Genomic DNA, 11,936 nt, shown 5'->3' on the forward strand with positions numbered 1-11,936 from the left:
GTTTTGTCTGTGATACATGGATCAATTGCCTTTATACTGTATAGCAAATGCTAACTTTTCAGCATGTGTGGCACAAATCCAATGTCAACAGTACCTTTATAACCAACAGTACCTTTTTAGCCAATATTACCTTTTTAACCAAAATATTATTTTGTAATTTGGGTGAAGTACCCCTATAACATAACATGGAGCTATTTTGTTCCAGAAACCTCTCAACACTTTTGGAGAAGTGAGGGGTAATTGTCCCTATTTGAAGCTTGATGTCAAAAAAGCATGTTATACATAAGATCTAATAAGTAACCACCACTCAATGATCTTCAAAAGCAGGAAGATTTCGTGACAAACTCACATTTGGCATTCTTTGTTGTCCTTCATTGTGCAGGTGAGAAGCAAGTATAATATGAATATAATAAACTTTGTAAATAAAACATCTTTCGGCAACTTGTTTTTGTCTTGATTTTGTCCTTACAAGTCATTCAACTACAATATTCTGGTGATTAAATTAACACACAATTCAGGACAAGAAAAACGACTCTAACATGCAGTTTCCAACTGCATAATGGTGCTCCAACAAACGTAAATAAAACCGATTTGACCCTATTCCATCATTCCAATGGCTAACCAACAATTCTTTGTGAAATGTATCTCTAGCCTAGCATTAGCTTTAGGTCAGCAATACTGGAGCAGCTCGCTCATGTTGCAGCCGAACCGGCAGCACACCCCAGCAGGCCCCACGTCTCAGCGGGTACGGGTGGACACGTTGTACCTCAGAGGGACAGTGGAAAGCTACATTTCCCCCTGGACCTGTGGAGGTGTGCTGGGGAACCCTAGATGGTTCTGCTGGTCTTCTGTTACTCTCTCTGTGGATTCCTGGTCGTCTCTCTGCCTCACCACATCTCTGCCAGTCTCTGTCTCTGAAGTCTTTAGGTTGGCAAACTGGTCCCTTTTCAGCCAATTCAGAATTGCCCTTGTAGAAGGAGAACTGAATAAGGCATAATTTACAGTTTAGGCAAATGTCAGTTAGCTTGGTTGAGAAAAGGATTCCATTCACCATAACCTCCATTCTCGTGCTTTTCAGTATAAAAATACGTGTGTGCCTTTCGGATTCAACTAAATTGAACTCACAAATGTACATTGTGAAAGCACAAACAACAGCATCATAAAACATGTGAAACAAGCTATTAGAGTAGGGCTCCCCAACCCCGTTGCTAGAGAGCTACCATCCGGGAGGTTTTCACTCCAACCCTGTTGCTAGAGAGCTACCATCCGGGAGGTTTTCACTCCAACCCTGTTCCTTGAGAGCTACCATTCGGGAGGTTTTCACTCCAACCCCAGTCTAGCACACCTGACTAATGATTGATAAGCTGAATCAGGTTACTTACAACAGGGGTTGGAGTGAAAACCTACAGGAGGGTAGCTCTCCAGGAACAGGGTTGGAGTGAAAACATACAGGAGGGTTGCACTCCATTAACAGGGTTGGAGTGAAAACCTACAGGAGGGTTGCACTCCAGGAACAGGGTTGGATTGAAAACCTACAGAAGGGTAGTGCTCCAGGAACAGGGTTGGAGAGCCCTGTATTAGACCCTTGAGAGTTGTACTCACTGTGGTGTTGTCCAAGGTCTGGTGCTCTCACACAATGTGACCACCATACGGCTTCACCCTGGCGTCCTGCCCCTGGGTCACATACATCGCAACCATGGGGAACCACCATGAGAGACACTTAGCATCCATGATGTTGACCATGTTTGCTCCCAAGTCAATGACAAACAGCCAATAGACGGTGCAGGTACTGTATGATGAGGTGAGGATGTGTGGCTACTTGTGAGAGCTTCCTAGGGTTTTATATAATGCTCTACTGTCTATGCCAGGCGGGGATTCTCACAAGGAGCCATTCAACCTTGGCCAAGGAAAAGGATGTCCTGATCTTGAGATCACCACTGTGGTGTCAAAAAGAGTTCCCATCAAGGCTAGAACTCTCGTATGAGATAAATACATGTTGTTTTTTACATTTTAGTACTTTAGTAGACTTATCCAGAGCGAATTACAGGAGCAATTAGGGTTAAGTGCCTTGATCAAGGGCCCAACGCTCTTAAACGCTAGGCTACATGCCGCCCAGGGATGGGGTTTACGAACTAAGTTAGTGGTGCAAGTATAGGCAAAGTGATACTTCTACTATGAAAATATGACACAAAGCTTCAGAAATCTCCACATTTATAGACTTTCCATTTAAAATGATTTGAAAATGTGATATGTATTCTCTGTAATTAGTTGGCATATTTTCTTGGAGGTGTTATTTACCAATTGTGGCAATGTGTCAGGACAAGGGCCATGCTTTTTGGGGCATTTTGCTTCCAGCATGATCCACCATATTGTTGCAGGTTGAAAATCCTAGGAAATGTTATTTAATTGACTCAAGCTGTCTCCAATCAATCAATTGTCTGGTTGTGTGTGTTTGGTGGTGGGGGTGGTGGGGGGGCAAAAAGCCTAAGCCAGGGTTTCCCAACCTCTTTGGTGGGGCCCCCCCTGGGTGCACATTTAGGTTTTTGCCCTAGCACTACACAGCTGATTCAAATAATCAAAGCTTGATGATGAGTTGGCTATTTGAATCAGCTGTGTAGTGCTTGTGCAAAAGCCAAAACGTGCACCAGGGGGGCCCCAGGACCGAGTTTGGGAAACCCTGGCCTAAGCCAGGGAAAGCGTAGCTCTGTGAATCTTAATCGCACAAAGCCTATTATTTGTTAGGGAATACTATTTGTATATCAGTGATTCTACATCTCACTTTGCTCTAGCTGATCCTTTTCAACAGACTCAGAAGTTGTTGCTAAAAATGGGTAAATTACGGGCAGTTAAAGGGGAGAGTCAATGAAACCAACCATGGAAGTTTATTGGACTGTCAAGCCAACATCTTAAAGGAAAGCTCCACCCAAAAAGCATCTTTTGGTATTTCTTTCATTAGTACATTGTTGATATAGTCCCAAAATGTTTTGCATGTCAGCAATCAAGTTAAAGATATGTAACTTTCGGGCCGCCCAGGTGGCGCAGTGGTTAAGGGCGCTGCTGCAGCGCCAGCTGTGCCGTCAGAGACTCTGGGTTCACGCCCAGGCTCAATCGTAAACAACCGGGAGGTCCGTGGGGCGCCACACAATTGGCCTAGCGTCATCTGGGTTAGGGAGGGCTTGGCCGGTAGGGATGATCTCATCGCACACCAGCGACTCCTGTGGCGGGTCGGTCGCAGTGCGAGCTAACCAAGGTTGCCAGGTGCACGGTGTTTCCTCCGACACATTGGTGCGACTGGCTTCCGGGTTGGATGCGCGCTGTGTTAAGAAGCAGTGCGGCTTGGTTGGGTTGTGTATCGGAGGATGCATGACTTTCAATCTTCGTCTCTCCCGAGCCCGTACGGGAGTTGTAGCGATGAGACAGTAGCTACTAAAACAATTGGATCCCAAGAAATTGGGGAGAAAAGGGGGTCAAATTCAACAACAAAAAAAACAACAACAAAAAGATATGTAACTTTCAAAATACAGAAATCTGGCACGTATGATGCTCAGATGTCTTACGGCAACAGCTACACCTTCTGAGTCTGTTTGAGTACTATCTGAGTACTACAGATAGCATTCCCTATCAAACAGACACGCACAACCAGACATTGGAGAGAGCTTTCCTACTGTATGATTTTCTATCTGCAGCAAACCTAGTGGATCATGCTGGAAATACCAGTAAAAGCAAAGTGCCAACAACCAAATAGCACTAGACTCAGAAAAGCTAACAAAATCAAGATGCAAGTTCAAAACGGAGTCACCATGAGCATTCATACCACAGATTCCACAGATTCATGCCACAGACATTACACAGTACTTAGCATTGGGCTATTGGGCTTCAGCAACATCTTGTTTTGTTTTGCATTTCAAGAAAATATGCATATGAAAGAATTCGAAGTGCGTCATAGCGAGAATAGCATTACCAAGGAGTCCCATTGTGGCGTCAGGGAATACTATTTGTACTGATATACTATTTGCCACACAATCTCTTTTCATAGCATGAATGTGTGTGTAGCCTTGGGTCCGTTTCCTCTCTGTCCCCTCTCACTCCTTACTGTTACTGTCGTAATACAGTCCCATGGCCCCAGGTTAACACTAGAAGTCACTGTCAGGCGACTGTCAAAAGCCACTGCTGCTATCCTTTCAGTCGCCTTATCCCTAAATACTATTTGACAGTCAGCCTATCTGTGCCGTATCAAACTACTGCAATGTCTGGTTGCTTATAGTCTTGATTTCTGTTTCAATACTCTATCTGTAGTTATTTCAGCGAAAGCCACACATTTCAACCTTGAAAATAGATTTTATTACAATCAAATATTTTTTATCAATGGAGAGCAGAACTGTTTTTGTTTGTTGTTATTTATATCAAACATTATTATTATTATTTCCCAGAAAGCTTTGCAGTTGACTTTAGTTCAATGTATTTGGCTTCATCCTTCCATTTCAGACTTACTGGTTGTGGTAACATGTTATTGTTAATAGGACATGAGACATTCAACAAAACAAGAAATAAAACAGTTCAGATGAAATAACTTTTATTCTTTGACACCCATCGCATGGTCTATTTCAAATGAGTCCTGTATACAGTACTATATAGTACTGTCTAACTGTATACATTTTAAGGATATAGTGTAACTTGAACTGACTATTGCCCATAACACGGACATTTGGGTAGAAACGGAGTACCATGTCAGAGTTGGGTTCAGTTCTACTAATGAATTAAAGATACCGTTTTAAAACTGTTGTTTTATAATATCATTTTTTCAATTAATTAGTTAAATGTTCCTTTTCTGACCAAAACTGATAAGTAATTGCCTACTGGAAGTATCATCCAACTGCAATAGTGTCTTTTATCATGGTATAATAAACTAATTAGGCCTAATTGCATGTGTTGATTTGAACATTTACATCCTGCACATGTTATAGATCTGAGGCCCCCTCCAAAAAAAATGTATATTAGCACTTCATCCAATGGAGCAATCATAGGCCTACTGGCTACCATCCCTCAGCTTCTGAAGTGGTTTGTGCAATATAGTCTAATAAATGTTGGTCGTTACTCTGTTATAGGCATGAATGCCTGGTAGAAAGTTAGTTCCACTTAGCTTAACTGCATCAGGTGCTATTCTTAGAAACCGATCCCGATGGGGGGTAATTCCTGTCCAGTTGACTGAGGAGTCACCCTTAGCGTGCCACGTCTAAAGCTGTAGCTTACGGTTTATCTCCCCTTGGCTCAGCCTCAATCCCCCACCCCCACCACCCCCTTTGCCCAATGTTTACTTTCCTACACCCCGGCTTAGAATATAGTCAGAGGCAGATGGGGTGTTAGTCTCCAGCATGAAGGCGAGAAAGGCATTTAAGGGGCGTTGGCATTAGGGTCTCACTCGGCACCCGCATGGCTCGGACTCCTGTTTGGATGGTATGTGGTGTCATAATCGTCATCAGAGTCGTCCGAAGGCTGTGGTTCGAAGCAGCCATCGAACTTGCGCCGCAGACGTTTCTTGAGCTGGAAGGTGCGTACACCCGGGCCTATAGTCTGGGTGTATTCCTGGGCCTTGAGCTTGGCGTAGTAGTCTGAGAACTTGTTGAAGAGGATTGAGATGGGCATGCCGTTGAGGATAATGCCAAAGGAGATGCAGCCAAATGCCACGCAGCGACCCAGATAGGAGATGGGCACCACGTCACCATAGCCCACAGTGGAGATGCTCACCTGTAGGATGAAGAAGGAAATGGTCTTGTTGTGTTCATCTCAAAGAACATTTTAGTCAAAGCTACATAGTATACAGAACACTAGGGGTACTCAACTACTATTAGAGAAGGTCTGGTCACACAGATTTCTGAGATGGCAAAGGTCCGGATGGATATTGTCATTTATCATCATCGTAACAAACCCACATCGCAACCCAAGCTGTTTAAACTGTTCACACCCCTCTTGTTGGCAGAGAGAAAAAAAATTGCCGGCAATTCAACACATTTTTTCATGTCTTATGTGTGTTCATGTGATAAATAAATTATTCAACTAAATCAATGTGGCCCCCTGGGGGTCGAGGCCCCTGGTCACGTTATGTTGCCATGATAACTAAGATTTTGATAGCTGGATAGCCTAACTATACCCATTGAGCTAACATGGCTGGTAGTTAATCAAATGGACATTTGTGACAGGTTAAAAATAACACTCTAAGGCCTGTCAATGAATAACATCACAAGAGGAGAAATTCCCATGCACTAACAAATTAATTCCACTTTGTGCAGCCATTCTACTATTACAACTCTCAACAGCAGTAAGTTGAAAGCCTGACTGAGTTCCTAAAAAAAATATTTATACATATAAGTCAGCACCCGCTGTCCTTATTGATGCCGTTTTAGTCAGGTCTGCCAGGTGAGTATGGCTGCGCTACAGCCGGGTTTCTTTTGCTGACAACGAAAAGACAGAACATACTGTATATTTTCACTTGAATCAGAATCCAACCATGTGAAGGAGACAGATCTTGAGAATAAGCGTGATACTAATCTAGGTAATTATGGTAGTTGATCATGATGTTAGTTACAGCACTAGTCATGTACAGTATGTCAGGTCCAGAAATACTTCTGGGCATAACAAGGACCAATTCAACCTCCAGGGATCCAGGAACCAATCCAACTTTTCTAATCAGTCTGTAAACCATGGCTTGAAACGAAAGGCATTACATGGCATTAGACGAGATTAGACACGTAAAAGTTAACAGCTGCCGGGAGATAAAGTCAATAATGTCCTCCACCAAAGAGGAAGACACACAGACTATGTCATGCCCCATGTTTGGAGTAGCAAATAAATCCAATGAAATGTGGCAGATTACATTATTATACGCTGAAATTCTAAAGTCAGCAAAGTATATTTGTCATCACTCGCAGTTGGTCATGAAAAGCCTTGTTGACCCTGTTTCCTCATGATGAAAGTGAACCACAAATGTATCCTTTATATATACCGCCACTAGCTACTTCAATTGAGAGAGTTAATATGAGGTAAAAGGCTGAAAAAGCCATACGCAAACACAGTGCCTCATACCCTTTAACCTATTCCACATTTTGTTTTGTTACAGCCTAGATTTCTTCTCCTTCATCAACACACAATACCCCGTAATGACAGTGAAAACATGTTTTTAGACATTTTTGCAAATTTAATGAAAATGAAATACAAAAATATCGAATTTACTTTGTAGAATTACCTTTGGCAGCGATTACAGCTGTGTGTCTTTCTGGGTAAATCTCTAAGATCTTTCCCCACCTGGATGGTGCAACATTTGGCCATTTTATTATTTTCAAAAATCTTGGTCAAGTTGGATGTTGATCAATGCTAGACAACCATTTTCAGGTCTTGTAGATTTAAAGCCAAACTGTAACTCGGCCACTCAGGAACATTCCCTCTTCTTGGTAAACAACTCTAGTGTAGTTTGGCCTTATGTTTTACGTTGTTGTCCTGCTGAACCAGGTTTTCTTCTATGAGTTTGACTGTGCTTAGCGCCATTCCATAGATTTAAAAAAAAAACTCCCCAGTCCATAAAGATTACAAGCATACCCATAACATGATGCAGCTACCACTATTCTTGAAAATATGGAAAGTGGTACTCAGTAATGTGTTATATTAGATTTTCCCCAAACATAACACGTTGTATTCAGGACAAAAAGTGAATTGCTTTGTCACATTTTTTTTGCAGTATTACTTTAGTCCCTTGTTGCAAAGAGGATGCATGTCTTTGAATATTTGTATTATGTACAGGCTTCCTTTTCACTCTGTCAATTAGGTTAGTATTGTGGAGTAACTACAATGTTGTTGATCCATCCTCAGTTTTCTACTATCACAGCCATTAAACTATAACAGATTTAAAGTCACCATTTGCCTGCACTGAGTTAGTAAGGGTGCCTGTATCTTTGTAGTGACTGGGTGTATTGATACACAATCAACAGTGTAATTAATACCATGCTCAAAGAGATTCAATGTCTGCTATTTTATTTTAACCCATCTACCAATAGGTGCTCTTCTTTGCGAGGCAACCTCCTTGGTCTTTGTGGTTGAATCTGTGTTTTGAAATTCACTGCTCGACTGAGGGACCTTACAGATAATTGTATGTGTGGGGTACGAGATGAGGTAGTCTTTCAAAAATCATGTTATACACTATTATTGCACACAGTGTGAGTCGATGCAACTTTTTATGTGATTTGTTAAGCACATTTTTACTACTGCACATATTTAGGCTTGCCATAACAAAGGGTTTGAATACTTATTGACTCAGGTTTTTAAAATAATTATGAACATTTTGAAAACAGAATTCCACTTTGATATTATGGGGTATTGTGTAGGCCGGGGACAAATGCATTTCAATTGAATCCATTTTAAATTCAGGCTGTAACACAACCAAATTTGGAAAAAGTAAATGGGTGTGAATACTTTCTGAAGGCACTCTACATTATCCAACTCAGAAATTAAAAAGTCAGGGAAGTATTTTTGTCATCCTTCCCCATTGGTCATGAAAAGCCTTGTTGGGCCTGTTTCCTCATGATTAAAGTGAAACACAAACAGGAAATGGATCCTTTATGTATACTGCCATTGGCACCATCAATTGAGAGAGTTCAAATAAGAGTTAAAAGGATGAAAAATCTATACTAGTTGTGTCAATGAACAGGAATGACATATTATACCATAGAAAAATAACTGAAATTTAGGGCATATTATACAGAACACAAAACATATAGAGCCCTCAAACTCAACTCTGCACTTTGAAGACAATTCCACTGCTTTTTTTCCATTGTTCCCCTCTCACCAAGCATTGATTTAATCCTGGGATACCCGGTGAGTGTAATTAATTATCAGGTCGAACAGAAAACCAACAGGATCCGGACCTCAAAGGTTAAGAGTTGAATACCCCTGATATAGAGTTTATAAGTTGTTAATATGGAGTTGATAAGTTGTTTACTCACTGCGGCCCACCACCAGGCATCAGGGATGCTGCTGAAAGGGGTGCCTGGCTGGTCCAGCTCCACAGAGTGCATGAGGGCCGAGAAGGTGAAGATGCCCATGATAATGAACAGGAATAAGCAGCACACCTGCTCTCTGCACTGCCGGATGGTGAAGCCAAACGCCCGCATTCCAGTGGAATGCTTTGCCAGCTTGAGGATGCGAAAGATGCGCATGAGTTTGACCACCTTGAGCACCTTGCTGACTTTGCTGACCCTGGCCATGGTCTTCAGGTCCTCCTGGGCACCAGCATCATCAACATCTGTGAAAATCTCAAAGATGATCTGGATGAAGTAGGGCATGACGGCCAACAGGTCCACAAAGTTGAGACCGCTTTTCACAAAGTGTTTGATGTCGCAGGTGGTGAGTAGCCGCAGGAAGTACTCAAAGGTGAAGAAGACGATGGAGACGATCTCCACACACTCCATGTAGGTCTTGCCGTAGATAGTGTACTTCCTCAGCTCCTTCACCGTGTTGAGGGTCATGGCCACGATGGAGATGAGGACGAAGAGGCTAGAGAACACGGCGAAGCCCTTGGCCGCTAAAGAGGAGTAGGGGTTCTCCATCAGGTCCCAGAGGGCCTTGCGGAACCCTCCCAGGAACATGGTCTTGAACATGGCCTTCTCATCCCTGTGGGCCGGCTTGATTTCGTCGATCAGCTCCTGGTTGACCTTCAGGCCATCTTTGATCTCATCCACCTTCTCCTCAAACAGCATGCGGCAACACCTCGGAGTGTCCCTCATGCGGAGACCCCAGAAGTTCATCTCCTCCTCGAAATTGAGCGGACACAGACTCTCCATCACCCACATGACGTTGCTGCAGTAAAAGTGGAAGATGTAGTGGAAGAAAGTGGGGTCCCGGTCAAAGAAGAACTCATTTTTGCGGACGGAGTAGTCGTCGCAGAGTGTCATCCTCTTCACAGGATCGGTACAGAGGGCCAGAGAGCCAATCCTGGTTTTGGGGTAGCGAAGAACCAGATGGATAGGTATGTGAAAGACTCTCCCACCTACATTGATGGTGACTATGTTGGATTGTCTGGCGACACGTTTTTCTTTCTCTTCCCTTTTCTTCTCGGGCCCGTTCTCCTTCAGGACCACTGTCTGAGTTGCAGGGTTGTCCAGGTTGTCCATGGACGTCCATGCTTTCACAGAGCTCTCCTGTGCAAAGGGGAAGGTAGCGTCTGGTTCTTCAATGCTCTTGGATAAGCTGGTGTTCAGCTTCACGCTGGCAAACAAACTGGAGCGCCGTTTTTTCAGCTTTTTTAGGTGATGAGTGTTTTTTGATAGTTGTTCCATTGTACGACCCCTCAGAGGGTAGGAAATTTTGAGAATTATCAATCCTGCTCACCTAGTGTAAGTTAAATAAGTAAAGACCTTGCCAACAAATCCAATATGTCACACGTTTCACATTCCTTGACACAAAGAACAACAACGGCAAGACTTTCTTCTTCCTTTTCCTTTCCTTACAAATTCAGCAGGGAGAGAAAAAGCTACACCGTGTTTGATTCAACGTGCAAGAAGATCAAGAGCATGAGTTGGGGATTCATCCTCCTCACTGATTCTCTAATCCCATTGCTGTTCTTTCTGTCCTAACGGAAGTTAAAAATACTGTCCGGGAGGATTAGTGTTGTGATTTAAGGATTTGGTGCTGGGAGGAGGGAAAGGCAGAGCAGAGACAGCAGTCACCCATTTGTGACAAGGCTATTAAAGGCTTACAGGTACATGCAGTTCAAACTGAAAAGGAATCCCAGTAAACGACAACCTTTGTATAACTTCACATCTATGCCATCTCCAACCTCCACTTTTTTCATGTGAATCACAGGAGAAACCAAATTTGGTTGCAGTTTTATCATGCAGATCGCTTATTTCCCCCTTATTACACTGGACTAGACAGTATTTATACCTTAAAGCAGCAGACTGCAGTTGCTATATCCACTTTGGACTTAAAGCCCCATGCAGTCTTTGTAATTGTATGTTTAAATCATCACTGTATGTCTAATAAATCACTGTATTTATTTTATGAAAATAACTCCATACTGTATGTATTTTTTAAATAATTTATTTCCCTAAGCCTTGTTTGATCCTTGAAATGCTCAGTCTGATGGCATTAGAATTTACATACAGAGGCCTGATTGGCTGATAGAATGGTCTAGAGCCCACCTACTTACCCAAATGAACAGTCATTGGTCTATAATAATCAGATCATGTTGTGAAGTCATGATGTGGGCCAAAAGTTCCATCGTGGCTAAAGAGGCTGAAATTCCTTCATTATTTATTTTTTTAAACAGCTCTTACACAAAAATAACATTATCATAATTTTCACAATTTCAGAGTGTTCTTTTGACCTAATAGTGTGGAAATATATACAAAAAAAATGCCAACTGGAATATCACACTTAACTGCAGATTGCCCATATAAAAACATAGTGGGGAATATAATTTCTCAGAACTATGGTCATGACTGAATTGCAAGAAGCACAGTTTAAAAATAGAGTTATAGTCGTGTAGGCCTACGTTGTATGTTCATTATAGTCCGGCACAGTCTGCAAGCTCCACTCTGACATCTAGCTGACATTTTAAATGTACTCTAGGGGAGAATATTACAATGGTTTTATAATTCAAAATGTTCAAACATTCAAAACTTGATTGGCTACTGTAAGAAAATGACAAGAAAGTTGGTAAAGGGAATTAATATTTTATCCAACACAGCAGAGAGAGACAAACAGTCAGGTAGAGGCAGACCCAGAAAGACCAATATTTTAGGACAAGGAAAATGAACTAGATTCAGCTGAGGGACAATTTCTTTCATGAGTGGAGGGTCAGGGGGTTGGGCTTGTTGTGGTCAATTTGCAAACAGATATAATATTTGACTAAAATATAATAATTTCAAACCTTGCAAATATTTGTATAT

At 42.1% G+C, this 11,936-nt stretch overlaps 1 protein-coding gene across 1 annotated transcript; it reads right to left on the reverse strand.

Moving 5' to 3' along the window:
• Positions 1-5,415: 5,415 nt before the first annotated feature.
• si:rp71-39b20.4 (potassium voltage-gated channel subfamily V member 2) lies at positions 5,416-10,322 on the reverse strand. The gene is made up of 2 exons (XM_064991856.1): positions 8,991-10,322; positions 5,416-5,745 (listed from the first exon to the last, which is right to left on the reverse strand). Exons 1-2 carry the CDS (start codon positions 10,320-10,322, stop codon positions 5,416-5,418), a joined length of 1,662 nt encoding a protein of 553 aa, XP_064847928.1.
• Positions 10,323-11,936: the final 1,614 nt, after the last annotated feature.

Source organism: Oncorhynchus masou, chromosome 17 (assembly GCF_036934945.1).
Source record: "Oncorhynchus masou masou isolate Uvic2021 chromosome 17, UVic_Omas_1.1, whole genome shotgun sequence".
In the NCBI taxonomy this organism is placed as follows: Eukaryota; Metazoa; Chordata; class Actinopteri; order Salmoniformes; family Salmonidae; genus Oncorhynchus; species Oncorhynchus masou.